This window comes from Leptomonas pyrrhocoris, assembly GCF_001293395.1.
Source record: "Leptomonas pyrrhocoris isolate H10 chromosome Unknown, whole genome shotgun sequence".
Taxonomy (NCBI): Eukaryota; Euglenozoa; class Kinetoplastea; order Trypanosomatida; family Trypanosomatidae; genus Leptomonas; species Leptomonas pyrrhocoris.
The window spans coordinates 443761-462255 of record NW_015438358.1 but is presented as its reverse complement, the minus strand read 5'-3'; the positions used below and the strand labels follow the sequence as shown (position 1 = coordinate 462255).

Sequence of the window (18495 nt, the reverse complement as noted above, 5' to 3'; positions counted from 1 at the left end):
CAGCGAGCGAACTTGAGCTGCTGACCTTTTTTGTTCGTTTATTTACTGTACGACGAACTGGTACGGCAGTCGGCACTTGAAGGTGTCCTCACGAACGGAGTCGTATATCTTCTATTTCTTTCCACTGTTCTAAAAGTTTTGTTCTTCTACCCGAATTCTTCTTATTTTTTTTTTTCTCTCGTCTAGTTCTATCGCACTCGCAAGCGCGTGTCCTTGTGCTCCTTTGCAGTCCTGCAAAAATCTATGAAAAAATAACCTGTGTTGTGAAGTCTAACCAAGGAAGACAAAAATATGTTGCTCATCTCGCCGTTTTCGATGGAGGGCGTTCGTGCGTTGCACGGTATGTGTGGGGCGAGCCACGGGTAAAAGGTGCAACGTGTATTGTGACTCCGGTATTAGTGGCAATTCAATGGGTGTTTGCTACATAACACACAAATGAAGAGCGTGTCTCTTACGGCAACCTGCCGTGGTAGTGGCCGACCGTTTTCTATGACTTTCACTGTGACCTTCTTTCTTCTTCATGTGGTTTGGGGTTTTATTGGCTTTCCATTACTGTGAAAGACGCCTTTCATTTTTTCACTCTTCTATTGCCGGCTGCGCAAATCAGCTCCTGGCACAGCTGCCCATTGTGACACCCAATCTCCGGTGCACTGTTGGGGTTGTCTACGACGACTCACACAACACACACCCCTACGCGTTTGCACGTCTTACATGTCATCACGAGCGGCGCAGTCTCTCGGGCCGTTGCTGCGCTATCTTCCCTACCAGAATTTCAACAAGGTGCAGGAGGCTGTGATTCCCGCACTCTTCACAAATGACCGCAACTGCCTCATCGCGGCCCCCACCGGGAGCGGCAAGACGGCGCTGCTGGAGGTGGCCATGCTGCGACTGTTTCGCCATCGCCTTCTCAGCAGCGCTGCAGCTGATTGCAACGTGGCGGCACAGGACGAACGCGCCCACAGAAACCCAAAGCACAAGGCGGTGTACATCTGCCCCATCAAGGCGCTCGCAAACGAAAAGTACGAGCACTGGCGCACGCAGTTTCCCTCGCTCTCTGTTGTCATCGAAACGGGTGACCAGATGCAGCAACGCGAAATGCGGCACAAAGGCGCCTCCGACGACAGTAGTACCGCCGAGCCGCCCACGTCAACCGCAGAGGACATGTCGACCGTGTCTCAGGCAAACATTCTCGTCACTACCCCCGAGCGGTGGGACAGCATCACGCGTCGGTGGAAGGAGAAGGAGGTGATGGCCATCGTCAACTCGGTAGGGCTGCTCCTGTTAGATGAGGTGCACACGGTGCAGGAGGAACGGGGGGCTGCCATGGAGGCGATTGTGAGCCGCGTCAAGGCCATCCAAGCCGCCACCGCGCACGACGCCGTGAATTGCGCCGCGACGCGAATCGTTGCGATCAGCGGGACTCTTCCGAACATTGGCGACATGGCAGAGTGGCTGGAAGTGAGCCCAGAAATGACCTTCGCCTTTTCCGCTGCGGATCGCCCGGTGCCGCTCACCATCAAAGTCGTCAGCTACGCCCACGACTCCGCGAACCCCTTTGCCTTCCACCGCTTTCTCTCCTTTAAGCTCTTCTCGCTGGTTCAGCAGTTCAGTGAGGGAATGCCGACGTTGGTATTCTGCACGTCGCGGAAGGAGGTGACGAGCACGGCGCTGCAGCTGATCGAGGACATCCGCGGTGCCGCGACACGACGCGGACAGCTGGCGCAGCTACAGCCTTCCGAGGAGACGCACCGACTTGCTGAGCAGGCCTCCGACAAGCAGTTGCGCAGCTGCCTGCTCAGCGGTGTCGGCTTCCACCATGCCGCCATGACTACTGACGACCGCCTCTTGGTTGAGCGCATGTTTCGCGAGCAGTATATTGTGGTGGTCTGCTCCACCACCACCTTGGCTCTGGGCGTGAACTTGCCCGCCCATTTGGTGGTCATCAAGGGCACCACGTTCTTCGCCACCGGTCAGTGCCAGGACATGTCGGTCTCGGAGGTGATGCAGATGTGTGGGCGTGCTGGTCGGCCTGGCTTGGATGCGCACGGTGTCGCGCTCGTGCTCACGACGCAGCGCAAGGCGCACATCTACGACACCCTCCGCAACGGTGCCGTTACGCTGACCTGTGTGGAGAGCCACCTGCACCGGCACATGGTCGAGCACGTCAACGCGGAGGTGGCGCTGCGCACGATTCAGAGCTTCCACTCCGCGCTGGAGTGGGCGAAGACGACGTTTTTTTGGATCCGCCTGCGCAAGTGTCCGCGGCACTACGGGTTGGAGTTCGCAAACAAATCAGAGGAAGACGAGTTCGACGCAGAGGCCTTCATGGAAGCATTGATGGAGCGGGTTCTGCGTGTGTTGGTGGAGGAGGGGTGCATCTCTATTGGCCAGTCAACAAGGACCGTAGGAGAAGTTCGGTCCCCGTTTCCCTCTGAGGTGGAAAATGCAGCCGAACACGGCGACTCCTCCTTTTCCACCGACAGCGTGCTGGGTGACGTTCGACAACCGGGCGTTGTGTTTGAGCCAACACGGCTCGGCAGGGCCATGTCACGCATGTACGTTCTTTTTGACACGGTGTGCGTGCTCAACGCTGAGATGGAAAAACGAGGTGCAGTAAACTGTAGGGGAGGCCGCGACAGCCAGCAGCAGCAGAAGCAGCCTGCTGGCGACTTTGCCGCATCAGCGTCGATTGCCCGAAGCACCGAAGCGGGGGAAGATGGAGAAGGGGACGACGTGACGGCAGCGGACCTCTCTGAACACAAGGGCTCCGCTCAACCGAAAACTCAATGGAGGGCCGATAGCACTGCCGGATGCACCGGTGCTGCGCCGTTCACGCTGCAGGAAGCGTTGCGACTGCTTTGTCACTGCCAGGAGTTGGTGGCGGTGCGGCTGCGGCAGGGCGATCGCGGCCCGCTGAACGAAATCAACCGCGCTGTTCGTTTCCCGCTGCACAGCGGTCGACGTGGTGGTCGTGAGGTTCGTGAGGAGTGGCATAAGGTCTACCTTCTCATCCAAGCTAGCGTTGGCCTGCTGCCAATTACCGAAGTGTCTCTCCGTAACGATGCAGCGCGGCTGTGGTCGGTGGTGCCGCGCGTGTCCCGCTTTTTGGAAGAGTACGCGTGGGCGCGGACCTCGTCGTACTCCTTGGTCTGCGGTGCAAATTTGCTTGCCCGCTGTATGGAGCGCCGGGTGTGGCCGGATGGACCGGTGCTGCGGCAGCTCCCACACGTAAATGACGCGGTGGCCAAGTCACTGCTGCGGGGCGGCTGTGGCGGGTTCGATGCCTTGCGTCGCATGGACGCCCGTCGGCTGGAGGTGCTGTGCAGTCGCCTGCCACCATTCGGCAACCAGGTGCTGTCCCAGGTAAGCAGCTTGCCGCAACTCGAGGTGGAGCTGAGCATCGATGGGCTCAATAAAACTGCCGTTTCCACTCTAAAAGGTTCCGTGGGAGAGAACGGTGTCGGCACTGTGCGCGTGTTTTTTTTGCGCTTCCCGCCCAACGGGCTGACCGGCAACTCAGGCAATTCCCCGCGTTGTGACGCTCCCTCAACAGACCTGCGGGGAGCTGGAAGCGCCGACATGTCCAAGCGACAGGGGACCAAGTGGGCTCGGACAGAGTCTGCCGTGCGCGGCGGGTGTGTGCTGCTGGTTGTCGGTGCGCTAGCAGCGGATGTTGTTTTGCTGAAGCGCTTTGTGCCGCTTTCTCCAGCGTCGCCGTCTTCGGTGGGGCAGCAGCAGTGGTGCTCCGGTGGTGCATCTCGTCAAACTGTGGAGGACGCAGCGGACAGAATCGAAGTGGCATCGTTCACGTTTCACTGCCCACTCTTGTTTTTACGCGGCGGTGGGGTGCCGGATGCGAGGCGCAGAATCGAGGCGCGCTGCTTTGTGCTGCACATGGTGGGCTTGGACGTTATAGCGCAGGTGTGTGGCGAAACGGCCGACGCAGATGTGCGACTGCCAGTCGTGACCTCCTCCACCACGGTTACGGCGTCCGCAAGTCTGCACACGCCAACGCTGGACCAGTATTGCGCCGCTAAGCCACCTCTTCAGCGCGATGCAGACAGTATGGATGAGGAAAACAAGAAGAGACAGATGAAGAGAAACGCTGCCGTAACGACGGAGGAGCTGGCGGCGTCCGCGCAGATTGTCGCAGAAGCGCGGGACAGCTTTAAAGCCCTTCTCGCTGACATGACGTACGTTGCGTCAGACGACAAGCGTGTGCAGAAACGGCAGACTAACAGAGAACGGAAACGACCAAGGAGTGATGCGGGTGGAAACGCAAAGGACCCGGCTGCGGCGGCAAGCGCCAGCAAATGGAGCGCGCCAACACTGCAAAGCAACATAGCGTCAGAGAAAGGGGTATGCTTTAGTAAGGGAGATGCTGGCACTGATGCAGCAGCGGGAGCAGTGGCGGAGAAATCAGTAGCTGAAAAGGATACATCAGCTGCAGCAAATGCAGCGGACACTTGCCCTCCAGAGAGAGGACTAGAGGAGAGGGGCAAAACTCCATCCGCATCACCTTTGCGGCAGCCGCGCACAGAGGTGCTACACAGACCCCGACAAAGTCCAGCGCGCATTGCAATGCAGCTTCCAACAGAATCTGAAGCCGGCTGCGTCTTTGACAGCGAAAACGAACAGCAGGCTGGCCAAGCAACTCCCTCTAGACCGTCCTGGTCCAAAGCGCGTGAAAGCGGCGTTGCGGTGCGCCTTCCTCGCTGCACGTCACCTCCCGCAACGCGTCCCGTCATCCACCACAATGACTCGCGTCTTTACAACAACAATCTCGTTCCTGTGGATGAGTTCGATCCGCGCTACCATGCGTCACACGACGTTGACCGCAGGCAGTTTCGTGCTGGCGACGCTGCGATGTTCCAACGTGGCCCGTCGCACCCTGCAAGTGAGGAGATGAACTCCTACATAATTCCTCGATGGCAATGGAGAACCAACGCAGCACCACCGGGGAACCACGCTGTTGGGTACCCGCCATCAGAAAATGGGAGACTCACCGTGCGGCCCAACTTTTCTTGTGGTCTCCCTGCAAACTTTTATGAAGCAGAGCGCTGCTGTGGAAGAGGGTACGAAAACGCTGGTCCTCGGTATTCAGCGAGCGTAGAACCGCGAGGTTTTACCAGCGGACCTTCCGAAGCAAACGCATACTTTCCTGGCGTGGATCCTCATATGTGGGGAGTCTCTTCTGTAATGCCAGCTGGGTGGCCGCCACATCCATATTCACATGGCAGCGGCGCAGAGTGGCAGTACAGCAACGTGCCGTATGCGTTGTCCGGCTTTCCAAGTGAGACGCACTTTCCTGGTCCTCACCGGGGAATGACAGCGCGGCCTCATTCAGGATCCGTCATGCAAAGGCCGCCGCAGCCTGCCTATAATGATTGGACTCAATCCCACGGCAACGCTCAGTGGTCGACGGTGCACAGACCAAGCACGCCTCCGACGCCACCCCTCTCCTTTCCTCAAACTCAAAACTGGGAGAACACCCTCCCACGCTCCTCGCACGATCAAACGAATGCACCGTCTGTCAGGCATTCGGTTCCACGTCACCAAGGCTTTGCAAGTTACCAACCATCACAACTCACCCGCCACGTAGAAAGCAAGGTGCGCTCTTTTTCTGCGGCACGATCGTACCCAAACGATGTCGCCGTTATCGCTCCTCCAGGTCTTTCTGCAGCTCACCGTGCGATGCCCAGGACGCAGCAAACCATCCGCAACCTGGGCAGAGCGCCGTCTTCGTGGCAAACAGCAGCGCCCTCCGCTGGAAGCGGCACCTTCACATCCCACGTTCGGCGATCCGCGATGGTGTCGCAGTCGTGGTGGCAGTGACTCTCAACAGACTGGGTTTTTTACACGTGTGTGTGTGCGTGCTTCTCGTTGCAACTAAACTTCTTTTTAAATTTCTGCTCTCCATGCGTGTACAGGACTTTTTTTTCCCCGTCTTCCGCTTTTTCTGTGCTGCTGCTCTTGACCATTGGTCAGTGGTAATCATCGTCATAATATCAGCCGCCGATGAAGCAGATTTCATCGCCAACGTGCTAGCAACCTGTAGAGCCCCGCGAGAGCATTTCTTGGAACGTGCCTCCTTCCGTTCCCTTGCGCACAACGCGGAGGCAATTTCGACTCCTGCAGTACCGACTTCGTCTGCTGCTGCAAAGACGCTGTGCCATGCATCGCACACCCACACACATACCAGAAAGAGAAAACACTGTCTTTCCTGATCCCTCTTCTCCCTCCTCCCTGTTCGCTTCTCATCATCCGTATCCTTGGGTGTCCTAGATGATTAGAATACTTTTACGTTGACTCTGCTAAAAGAAAAGGAAAAGAAAGCCTTTCTGGATTCAATTGCTCTGGTAATTTGTTTTCTCGCGAATCGTGAGAGTCGCAGGTTCTCCGATACCGTTCTCTTCAACTATCTGAACCGGTTTTGTTGACGCAAAGTATAACAGTTGTTGTCGCTTGTTGAATCGTTTGTCGAGCTGATCTCCCTCGTATATCCACCTCACGTTGTTATTTATTTCGTTTCTAGTTTTTTGTTTGTTTGTTGTGGTTGCTGTTCGCTTTCAGTAATTCGAACACACGTGTTATTTATGCTCTCTGCTCGTTTCTAAGTGCTGCGTTCTCTCTCTCTCTCTCCCTCCCTCTCTCTCCCTTTTTCAACTTCCATTCCATTCGCTATTGCGATTCAGAGCCGCTGCTTCCGGCTGCATCGTTTTTTTGTCGTTGTTTCGTCTCCACCGTGTGATTATTAAGGTGCCGTGGCGTTGCTGAATGTCGTTGCCCATCCTCCTTGGGGTTGTCAACACGTTCTAGCCGAGTGAAAAGAAAAGTGTCTTTGGGATCCCGCCCACCTCCCCCCCTCTTTTTTTTACGCCTGTCCACGATGATTGCGTCTCCCTTGGGCCCGAAATGGACGACCGACAACGTTGCGGAGCTGTTCTCTGCTTCGGACGTCGGTCTGCGGGACGTGTTGTACGTCGACGCGGTGGCGGATTACCTACAGAGCATTCAGAGCGTTCCGGCCCCAGGGCCACTGTCGCGGCGTGGTGGGCAGCGCGCGATGGAGGACAGCGGCGCCGCCGTACCGACCTGTGCACCGGACTGCGTCAGCTGTGTGCTGCGCTACGTTAACACCCACTCCGCTCACCTGTTCGCACTCCTGCAGGGCAGCCGTGAATTGGACGAGGCCAGCAAAACGGTGGCGGCACCGGAGGCGGCGGCATCGACTGCCGCTGTCGGCAAGTTGGGGCACCGGAAAAGTGACCCCAGCGCGGCCGCTGCCAGTTTGCCATGCGGAAGAAAGGGGTCGCCGCTCACCCTCGCCGCCCCACCCGACGCCACCGCCGACGCGCTCAGCGCAGAGGAATGCGAGCACCGCGCGCTTATCAACTTGGCGGAGCTGCTCTCCTTCTGCATTGCGCAGTCGCCGGCGCAGTCGGACGTAAACGCAGTGGTGGCGGCGTGCACAGAGGCGTTGAGTTGCAGCAAGACGTTGGAGGCGCACCGTGCGTTTGCGGTGCAGCGGCTTCTTCTGGAGGCGTTTGACAGCGATTTTGAGACGACGACGCAGGTAATCGCGGACACGCTCACGCCGGCGACCATCATCGGTGTCGTGGAAAACCTCGCGAGCAACTCCATTGTTGCCGAGACGCTGATCGCGCTGTTCGGGTCTGCCCTTTCCGCGGTGTGGATGGTGAAGCCGACCACCAAGACGGCGCTCTTTACATCTCGCTGGATCGCATTGGGCTTCCCAAAGAAGCTTTGCGCCTACCTCCCAATCGCGATTCGCGACCCGGGGATGTACCACTACTTCTACTTCTTTAAGGAGCTGCTGAAGCGCGGCTACAGTCACAGCGCCGGACCGGTGGTGGATGTTTTGCTGGGCGAGCCGCTAGTGTCCGACTACGTGGAGTGCATCTTGAGCTGCTGCGAGCACGATGTGGGTCGATCGCCGCTGTTCACGCCGGACGGCGCCGCGGCGGCTCCTGTGTCGCTCGCGGCGGACGGCATGGAGGTGCTCGTCTCCGTGGTGAGTCTGGTGCGCAAGTCGCTCGTGCTGCCAGAAACAAGCCGCATGTATGAAGCCTCTACGCAGTGCATCACGCCGTTGAGGGTGATAGAAGCTCAGGCAAGCCGCATCACGGCGCTGCTCACCCCGACGGCGAAGGGGAAGGCCGCGCAGAGCTCGTCGTGTCCTCTGCTCTCCAACTACCCACCGCAAGGCTTTGGTCCGCTGCGGCTCGCCGTGTGCGAGCTCTTCGTCGAGTTCTCTCTCTTCCAGCTTGCGGAAGTGGACCGGACCCTCATCTCGTCCAAGTTCTTCCCTGCCTTCTTCGCCTGCTGCGAGCGGTTTCCTCAGCACGACGCCTTGGCGCGGTGCCTGCACCGGTGCGTCCTCGCCATCTTTCAGCGCGCCACACTTGTTGGCGAAAGCCCCAGGGATGCGGCCGACCGTGATTTACTGTGGAAGTACGCGGTGCAGCCAAAAACGGTGCGCCTGCAGGGCGGCAAGGCGTTTTCGATGCTGGGCGCCATGATTCATTTTGCAGAGGTGCCGAACACCGCGCTGTCGAGTCACTGCATTGACGTGCTGACAAATCTGACCGCGATGCCGCTCTTTCAGGCTACCGCCGGTGGTCCACACGAGGAGCAGCTGGCCGCCTGCAGCAATTCGGAGCCGATCCAGGAACGTGTGCGGAACATGGCCACGCCGATCACTGGCAAGGAGTTCGAGAAGCCCGGCTCTGCGCCCCTTCCACTCTCGGTGCACCGCGACACCATCAATCTGGCGGGCGATCGTTTCCGCGGATCGCGCACCGGTGGGATTGTTCGCAGCTCCCGCCTCTCCGGCGCCGCCAGGAAGGTCTCGAAGGGCGCGTACACGATCGTCCGGCACAGCTCCGACGACGACGACCGACCGCAGCGCGTGGCGGCGGACCACAAGGTCGACATTGACGCGCTGAAGCAGGAAGTGCGCGAGTTGCAGGAGGCTGGTTCTCCGCAACTCCGCTCATACCCCAACTTCGGCTCTATGCATCTCGGGTTCTTCTCCACCCCAGAGGGACAGTCTGACGACGACACTAGCAGAAGGCCGGAGAAGGAGGCGAGCACCGCAGCACCGCTCGCCACTAAGAGTGCTGCGATGAAGGGCGAAGCATAGCTTTCGCTGCCATGTCGGTTTATTGTTGTTGTTGTCGTGTAAAGAGCCGCTCTTCTTGCTCTTTTCGTTTCCTTTTGGTGCGTGTGCTGCTGCTGTGTTGAGCGGGAACGCTGTGTGTTCGCTGGCTGGAGTTACCTGTTGCGAACCACCACGTTTCCCCCTTTTCCCATCCATGTACAGACCGCTTTCATCCTTAATTCTCTGACCAGTGATTCTTTTGTTGTTGTTGTTTTCCTTTTCTTTCCTGCTCCTTACGGTGCTTTGCGGCGTTTACTCTTAAATGATGTCGTCATACACTTTTCAGGGGAGCCTGTTTTTCCCAGCGCAATGGGTACGGTATCGCACCTGCTGGGTGTGCTTACGAGTGGTGTTAGTTGCGCAACGGATGAACACGAATCGCACAGCGCAGAAGATGCGACAGAGAATTTTGTGCTGTTTTCTGCACTTCATATGCAACAGATGCGTTGGCGTTTCGGATGCACCCCTTTCGCAAGGAGAAGAAATAAAACAGAAAAAACCTGGGTTCGTATAGCACGAGGTTCCACTCGCCAGTTCGATACGCTTGAGGGCCGTGAAAAAGACTTCTCAAAGCAAGAGAGCACGTTTAATGCCTCGTGTGTTCTGCAACTTTGAGCGACGTGCGCATTTCTGAAGTCTCGCTTTTCTTCTCCATGTTTTCTCCATTTTCTTCCACCTTTCCCCCCACGTTGACCTGTCGGTGGCCGACAGAAGCCGAAGTCCCCAACGATGAAAATCGTGAGCAACCTATCCCGTACCGCCTCTGTTTTCCCTTTTACTGACATTGCACAGATGAATCCAAGCCAGCGGCGCTGCTTCTTGGAGGTGTACGCAAATGACGACGCGGAGCCGCGATTGTTGCAGCTTGAGCCGAATGTAAAGCTGTCCAACGTGCTGGAACGCTTCGATGAGGTGGGCAACCTGTACTGGCAGAATCAGCCGATCGCCCCGGAGGCGACTCCGGCGTCCCTCGGCATGCCATGCGGCATAGATCAGGCCAATACTCTGTGGTTCGTGCCCACACCTCCATCGTACGAGCGACCCAGCGCCGTGTGGACCACCAGCCAGCAAACGCCGTTGGTGGAGTCCACAGCGGCCATGCGGACTTCGCCTCCGTCCGGCTTCGTCCCTGGAGAAGAGGAAGCGCAACCCCCGCACCAACGCCATGCGCCGTCTCTTCCGGCGTACTTTGATGCTACGGAGAGCACCCCTTCTCGCGAACCGCGTGTGGCAATGGCCAGCAATACCGCGGGTGCTGCCAGTTTTACGCCGGCACCGTCCTGGTATTCTCGACCGCGACTATTGTCTCCTGCGAGACCTGCTGTTGCTGCTGCTGCTGCTTCCACCGGCCCGCTTCTCAACAGTCCAGGCGCCTCCCCGCTGCGGCAGGCACCTCGTTCCCCAGCGCCGCCTGCTGCTGTGGCGTCCTTTCACCCTCCACCCGCTCCGCCGTTGTTGTTTGCGCCGCAGAATCACGTGGCTGTACAGACCCTACGCGTCGCTCGTCCACTTGCGACGGAGACGCGTCGCAACAGGCCAATTCGCATCGACCCAGAGGTCCTCGTGGACGACGTCGGTCCGGTGGAGTTGCTGCGGTCGGAGTTACGTCGCTTGAAGCGTGATGTGGAAGGCCTGAAGCACCTGCAGGTGATGCCGCGTGTTGCTGCCGACATGGTTGCGTCCTCCCCCTCCCCGATCCCTGCGTCATCGTCTGCCGATCCCAGCGTAGAGGAGCTGGCGATGGAGCTGCACGACAAGCAAATGCGCAGGCTGTACGAGCAGCGACGGTTCTACCTCACACACGGTCAAGTGGCATCGTAGCGGTAGACGCGGCGTACGCCTGCGAACTGCGGCAACTCTCTGTTGTGTTCTGTTGCTTGTTCTGGTAGATTCAATTGCGACCCCTCTACTATTCCTCTCCCTGTTTACGCAACTTGATGAAACTGAATGAAAAGTGAAGGAACTGTTGTCTCGCGCCGCTGGTGCGTGACGAAAAGGCTTCCCCGTGGCTCGCTGCCGTCGATGGCGGGTGGCGCCTTTCCCGCCGCGAGGCCCAACCTCCCAACCGCCACCGGCGCGCAGACAGAAAAGATACAAAAAGAGGAGAGCAAGGGAGGGAGAAACAGGTGGCAGAACGAGGCGTTGATCGGCGTACCGCCGGTCATCATCAAAAAACCTGCGTTGGAAGCTCGAGACCGTGCAATTATTATCATTATTCGATGCCGGCGAACGGGTGCGTCAAGAAGCCCAAATGCCACCGCGACAGCTCTTCACTCTCGTTTCTCCCCTTATTCTGGTGGTCCTAATAACACGGTGCACACGCTGAAAATGGTGAAAAAAGGAATACAGAAACCGACCATGGGAACACACGCCCCAACTCACACACACACACACGTCCTTCCATACACGGACGCATAATGTCCGTCCCACGAGCGGCTGTTGCTCGCGCAAACCAGAAAACCAAGCGGTCACGGCTGCCGGAAAATGATAAAAATAATAATAATATGGAAGACGCACCGACAGAAGAGGAAGCACCAGCACAACAGTGTACTATGAAGTAACGTTGACGCGCTTCATAAAATGATAAAAGAGAACAAGCAGAAAAGAGGCGGTAAAGAAGAGAGAAAGCAGGAAAAAACGTACGTACTCTTCACCTGCACGTTGCCAGCTTCACCGCAAGGAGCGGCGGCAGGGATGAGACGCAGAGAACAACAAAGGGTGAAACCCAAGAGACTTTTAAGGGACCACTACTCGTAGGAAAGCTACTCAAACGAAAGAGAAACGAAAAACGGTTCGCTAAATACGCTGAAACAGTGCTTGTGCTGTTGCACCCACGACCGTTGTTTGGGAAGAGAAACACAACAGCGAAAAGCAAAAAAACAGAAAGCCCCGGACTCCCTCTAAAGGGGTTGTCGTGACAACTGCCGCGGCTGAAACTCTCTCTCTTGAGTTGAGAAGCTACACACGCCGCGGCAAGTCCTCCGTTGACAACGTTTTGTCAGTCTTTTTCTTTCTTGCTGATTGTGGTCGGTTGGTGCTGAGAAGAATAAAAAACAACGAAGAAGGGGATCATTGGCCTATCGTAGCACTAATGGAGCAATTGATTGAGCTGCGAAGGCGGTGTCGTGTCAATGGACGTGAAAGACAGCTCGATTCGCTGCTGCAGCTTAAAGGCAGCCGTCAACGCCTCCAACTCAGCTGCCTTCGTACGGTACTCCTCCTCTCGAAGCAGCGCAACGGTGGAGCGGCGCCACAGCTCGCACAGCGCCGCCCAATCTGCGGCGTTCGCGCCAGTGGTCGGCGGCGGGCTTATCCAGGCGTACTCACGGTTCGATACGGCCGCCCACTGACACGCTCTGCGCCACCACATCGTCAGGCAAACCACATACGAGCGCAACGCATCCGCCTCGCTGGCGATCAGGCGGTACTCGGCTATCACCATGTGGTACGACAGCGGCGGTGGCAGCGAGCGCTTCGCAGACGACACAGCCAGCGCCACGCGTTCACCGGCGTTCTCCCGACGGACGGGCGGCGACCGGGTGTAGACGACGGGCTTGGAGAAGCTATACGGATTCCACGTCTTGTCGGCCGGCAGCGTGTACGGCGAGGAGGTGTGGCTCACGAAAGCGGACAGCGCGTTCCACCAACGGTCGCACGACGCCATCCACGCATGCGCCGCCTCCGCGCTGTCGGTGGGGGGCGTGGTGGGGCACCGAAGGTGGACGAAGCGGACACAGCGTTCGTAGATGGGGTGGGCCAGCAGGCGACGGTGCCAAAAGCGCATCGCATGCATCGAGCCGGTGGACGTCGGCGGCGGCGGTGGGATGGCGGGCGTGGTGGGGAAAACCTGATGCACATCGGCCTCCACATTTGGCAGCCTCGCCGCCTCGCCTCCCTGCGCGTTGCGGCAGGGGACTGCGTTGGCCACCGCGGTGCGGTCCACCCCGACACCTTTCAGCGGTAGGGCCACGTCGTTGGTCCACTGCAGATTCAATGCGACATCGCGAGACGTCGTCACACACACACACAGTTCGTCGTGCACGGCATTCACAAGATTTGCTGAATAATAACAACAATAATAATAATAAGGGGACGTTTTGTGTTTCGGGCTTCCGAGTGCACATCATAAATACGGCGTAGTGTCGCGCACCCTTTTTTCCTTTGGCGGAGTGGAAGCGCGGCACAGAGCGCTCCCCGACGAATAAGAGAAGTGACGTAAGCAGAAACAGCAATAATGATGCTAAATATGTGGGAATTCACGTTGCACGTGGCCAGCCTTCCTTCCGAGAAAAGCACTCCACTGCTTTCAGGGATCCGAAACCGACGGAGTTGAGAAGCGAGGGCAAGACGAACGAAGAGGCCAGTCAATTGTGGTGTTCGCGCTTTACTGCTGGCTGCCGAGGACAACACAGAGGAGTACACAGCAAAAAAAAAGGAAGAAGAATAACAATAACCGAGAGGGAAATGCGAATGAAAAGAGAGCAAGGTGAAAAATAATAATAACAGGTATAACAATCGTAAAGAGCAAGGTGAGATCTGACGGTCAACGTAGCCTTTGTTCTGAGCGGGCAAACGTTGGATGAGGGTTTTACGAAATGAAGATAAGAGAGAGAGAGGAAGGAAGCAGTACAACAGCGGGTGCAATGAATCGTGTTCTCACCGACAGTGATGCATAAACACACACACACAGGCAGGTGCAGCCACAATTCGTGTTGTGTGTGGCGCGTGTCACTTCGGATGAGCACCAGCCTCCTAGACGTACCGGCAGGCGCATCAGTCAAGACCCAAAACGACGGTGACAATTAAAAGTTGAAAACTCAAACGGCCAGCATACCGTTAGTCTCGAGAAACGGCTGATTGCACATGCAGCCCCTCTTCGTGTTGGCATCTCCACTCAGTATGGTCGCAATAGGTGACAAACCACAGCACGAAGCATACGAAGAAAGGCGTCTTCAGCATCCTCCTGCCTTCAGCATCCGTGTGAGTCCCATTCGATTTTTCAGTATCTTTTGCTGTTGTTGTTGCCCAACGACGGCCCCGCACAGGAACAGAGAAGAAACAGCAAACACCCAAACGCTTCACACATATCAAACCGACTCCCCGCCATTCAGTACGGACGCAGCCCGCACCGTCACCAGCTGCGAAACTGAAACAATCAAGTAAATACGTCAACAACAGCGGCGCACGAACCTTTTGGAAAAAGCACATCTACATGCTGGCTTGATGTGCTGCTTCTCATCAAATACTCGCACCCACGACGATACACAAACAGACACACGTCAAAAGAAAACAAAGAGGGAGATACGAAACAAAGAAAGAAACAATTCGCCTCCTCCATGTAGAACGGTTCTACGCAACGTCGAAACAAACTAGCAAGCCAATAGAAGATAATCAGCCGGGCAACAGCAAAAAGGAAAAACGAAAAAGAGTGTACGTGCTCCCCAGCCGTGCACTGTTGTCCACCTTCGTTGCGCGCCGCGTTTCTCTTCCCCATCCTATTCACACGATGGCGACACCGTTCTCTGGATCGTCACCCTTTTCTCTCTCTCTCTCTCTCTACGCTAGAAAAGCACTCGGTGCTATGACGGCAAGCACGCAGCGGGGGAAAAGGAAAAAAAAAAACAACGACATCCAAAACAAATGAAAAGACTCCCTCGTACGAGTCGGTGTGCACCAACACCAGAGCGAGCCCGCCCGCTGCATCACCTTTTCGTCTCGGCCCTTTCTTGCAATAAATCAGAACATGCGAAAGAGGCGAGAGACACACACACAGAAAAAAGAAAACAATGAAAAGAACGAAGGTAACGTCAAACAAGTCCGTCACCTTTTCAACGGTGCGGTAACGCTCACCTGTGTGTGCCCGGTGCTACGCAAGAGGCAAAACAACAACAACAACAACGGTAGCAGCAAGAGTGGAGTCTGCGCTGCGACGTCGACACAAAAACGCAGCGCTCTTCTATTCCCTCACACGTCTTCACTGGTTCTCTACATCGTCGGACGCACGCCGGCGATGGTAGAACAGGCGTCGAGGAACGACTCCGTCGACCAGCGCGGTGGGTCGGCGAAGGCCCACATGTAAAACTGCGTAATCGGCGCCACCTCCCACTTGCAACGGCGACAGAAGTTAAGAACGGCGCTCTTCTCCTTCGATTTGCCCTTCGCCGCGACGCGCTCCATCACGCACTCCACAATGTTGCCGTCGTTGATCACGTTTTCTTCCACATCGCCGTCGCCGATCACCACCGGCAGCGAGTTCGTACCGGTGGAGCGACTGGTGGCCGGCACCTCGACCTTGCATTCCCGCACGTAGCAATCAAAATTCCACGTGTCGTCCGTCACGCGACCGTCCCAGATGCGCAGCCGGACCGTCTTCCGCGTCTCGCACGGGTAGACGAAGTTGTAGACGTCGTAGGAGCCGTACTCGATGCCGTCGGGGTTCACGAAAATGGCGCCACGGCTAATGTCCTTGTAGGCCTCTAGGCAGTCCTTGATGTTGCTGACGTTGAAGTGCTCGAGCAGGCGCACCACCCCGGTCGAGGGCAACTTTCCAAAGCACTCGTGCAGCAGCTTCACCCGGTCGTGCAGGATCATCTCCCCGCCCTTCCGCTTGCCGAGGACGACCATATCGGAGATGTAGAAGACGTCGTTCAGCATGGAGGCCTCGACGGAGAAGAGCAGTGGGTCGGCAGGGGCGTCAGGGGTGGCCGCGGCCACCGCCTCGCTCTTCAGCTTCTTCACGAGCTCCTGCAGTGCTGTGGGCACGTTGTTCCACTGGAAGAGAATGTTGTACGAGGTGAGGTGCACAAAGACACCGGTGTCGTGGCCGATGAGGGAGACCTTGTCACCCCACATCCACGGCGTCACCAGGTAATGCGGCAGCTTCGCCGCGGATTGCACAAATTGCACGTAATCGACGACGAAGTTCGGCTCCGAGTACGAGAAGTTGTACGGGAGATCACGCTTGATGGTGCTGCGCTCCGCTTCTAAAATTTCCTCCACCCGCTCCGGATCCGTCACAAGCGGGCAGCTGGGAACGAAGAAGACCTCCTCCAGCGTCACGGCGGGCGGGTTCGTCCTGAGCAGCGCCGAGACCTCTTCGGTGGCCTTTGCCACCACCTCCTTCACGCTCATGTCATCGACAATGGCAACAACGCTCGATTGGTCTAAGCTCGAGGCAAACTCGAATGCCTCGGGGTGGGCGGTCTTGTCACCGATCGTGTCGAACGTCACACCGCGCTTCACCAGCAGGGACAGCTCGGGAAGCAGGGCGACCACCGCGTCTAGCTGCAGGCCCGCCCTCGCCAGGTAGTGCAGAACGTAGTGGGCGTGAAAGCGGTTCGTCGTGAAGGCGTCGTCCAACACGAGGCCCTTCCGCGCGGACTTCTCCTCCAGCACCGCCCGCAGCGCCGCCAACCGCTCCAGCGGGGCTGCCTCTTTCACCTCCTCGTTCTTCTCACCGCTGCCCTCGTCCCGCGGCCCCTTCAACGATACGTACTCGAACCCTTCCTTGGCCGCAATCGCCCTCGCCACAGTCGTCTTGCCGGTTTGCTTGTAGCCCACCACCATCACCACACGCGGGGTGGTCTTCGTCAGGTACGACGGGGCCGCCACGGCAGGGGTCACCGCTGGGGCGACCACCGCGGGTGGGGTCGGCGGTGCCGGCATCGGCGGCGGCGGCGCGCTCGGGTTCCTTGAGACCACGCCGCTCTGGTTGCCCATGACGGGTCCCATGCCGGGCATGGGGCCGCGCGGGTTATTGTTGCTGTTGACGCCGTACTGCTGCGGTGGTGGTGGCATGCGAGGACCACCGCCACTACCCATCATGTTATTATTCATGCCCATGTTGTTGCTGGACCGCATGGGGTGCGGCTGCTGAGGCATTGACATCTGCAGGTGCTGCGGCTGCTGCTGCGGTGGGGGCTGGTCGTAGTTGTTGTTCATGTCCATCGATCCGTTGCCGGGGTACATCGCTGGACCGCGGTAGTTGCCTTGACGCATGTTGCCGCCGCCCATCATGTTCGAATTGGGGGCGTGGTACTGGTTGTGCGGGCCCGGTCCCCGTGACGGACCCGGGCGACCCATGCGCGGGTTTGGCGAGAAGCCACCGTGCGGTTGATTGCCGTTCATGTAGTTACCTCCGCTGGGGCCGTAGTTGCCGCCCTGGTTGTTCGCGCCGTAGTTACCGCCGGCGTTGTAGCCGCGGCCGCCGCCGCCCATACCGCCCGGTCCGTAGGCGTTGTTGTTTTCGTACATCATCGGGCCGCCGCCGTAGCTGTCGTTTGGCATCATGCCGCCGCTTCCGCCGCCACCAGCGTTGCTGCCGTAGCCCTGGCTGTTGTTGTTGTTCATGTTTGGCTGCTGGTAGTTGCCGACCGGAAAAGAAGGGGCGTTCGGGTTAAGATTGGACATGGTGGAAAGGCGGGAAAAAACCCTACCAGCAAGGGACAGGAATTCGCTTAGTTAAGATAAGAAAGAAAAAAGACGCTCAAGCCTCTCCGCAGCGACGCTCTGCAAACAACACAAAGAAAGACGCTGAGAAGTACCGCTTGGTATCAAACTCGCTGCCTACCCTCTCGGTGTGATCGACAGCGGAGCTGAAGAAGCAATGAATGGGACAACAACAACAAAAAACAACAATGCCTCGAGGGTGCGACACAGACGGTAGGAGAAACAAGCAAGCAGGCTAAAGAAACAATAATCAATCGCAACAAGAAGGAAGTTTTTCTCCCACAGTGTCCGCTTCTGCGTGCTGCCCTTTGCTTTGCCAGTGGGGCTGCCCGTCGTCAAAAAACAGAAAAAGCGGCAATTGCTCTGACTTCTCTGATCGTCTGATCGTGTGTGTGTGTGTGTGTGTGTGTGCGGGTGTGTGGAGAGGGGGGAGGAGGGTTGTGAACGAAGCCAAGAAATGTTGTGTTAATAGTAACCCAGAGCACAAAGGGTAAGTAATGTGCTACGCACGAATAGGTGGGCAACACACGTATAACAGCCGTGGCTCGAACAGCCGCTCAAAGGGCTTGTAGCTCAATACACCACCACGACACAAGCGCGCAAAAAGGGTAAGTCCCACACGCGACAGCAAAAACCGACCGCTTACACGCCGTACACACAAACGAAAGAGCACAGAAATAAACCCTGCAAATACTACTGATAAAGCTCTTCGGTCGTTTGGTTGGTTTGTTTTCTCGACTCGCAAAAAAAGGACAAAAAAAATAGCACTCTTCTACGGGCCGGCAGCGATCCGTGATGAGGTTCAAGAAAAGAAAGAAGGAACAACACACCGCAGCGAGAACGTGAGAGGGAGCCAGGATAGT

The 18495-nt window shown here is 57.3% G+C and overlaps 5 protein-coding genes across 5 annotated transcripts; 3 read left to right on the top strand and 2 right to left on the bottom strand.

Annotated features, from left to right (window-relative positions):
* Window positions 1-560: 560 nt before the first annotated feature.
* On the top strand, window positions 561-5835 carry ABB37_01189 (putative DEAD/DEAH box helicase-like protein; the record flags this gene model as incomplete). Its single annotated transcript, XM_015797598.1, has 1 exon — window positions 561-5835. Exon 1 carries the CDS (start codon window positions 712-714, stop codon window positions 5833-5835), a length of 5124 nt encoding a protein of 1707 aa, XP_015663118.1. The 5' UTR covers window positions 561-711.
* Window positions 5836-6284: 449 nt separating this feature from the next.
* On the top strand, window positions 6285-9166 carry ABB37_01188 (hypothetical protein; the record flags this gene model as incomplete). The annotated part of the gene is made up of 1 exon (XM_015797597.1): window positions 6285-9166. Exon 1 carries the CDS (start codon window positions 6890-6892, stop codon window positions 9164-9166), a length of 2277 nt encoding a protein of 758 aa, XP_015663117.1. The 5' UTR covers window positions 6285-6889.
* Window positions 9167-9894: 728 nt separating this feature from the next.
* Window positions 9895-11005, top strand: ABB37_01187 (hypothetical protein; the record flags this gene model as incomplete). The annotated part of the gene is made up of 1 exon (XM_015797596.1): window positions 9895-11005. The coding sequence occupies exon 1, from the start codon at window positions 9914-9916 to the stop codon at window positions 11003-11005; it is 1092 nt and encodes a 363-aa protein (XP_015663116.1). The 5' UTR covers window positions 9895-9913.
* Window positions 11006-12272: 1267 nt separating this feature from the next.
* On the bottom strand, window positions 12273-13746 carry ABB37_01186 (hypothetical protein; the record flags this gene model as incomplete). Its single annotated transcript, XM_015797595.1, has 1 exon — window positions 12273-13746. Exon 1 carries the CDS (start codon window positions 12975-12977, stop codon window positions 12273-12275), a length of 705 nt encoding a protein of 234 aa, XP_015663115.1. The 5' UTR covers window positions 12978-13746.
* Window positions 13747-15169: 1423 nt separating this feature from the next.
* Window positions 15170-18406, bottom strand: ABB37_01185 (hypothetical protein; the record flags this gene model as incomplete). Its single annotated transcript, XM_015797594.1, has 1 exon — window positions 15170-18406. Exon 1 carries the CDS (start codon window positions 17591-17593, stop codon window positions 15170-15172), a length of 2424 nt encoding a protein of 807 aa, XP_015663114.1. The 5' UTR covers window positions 17594-18406.
* Between the last annotated feature and the right edge of the window lie 89 nt (window positions 18407-18495).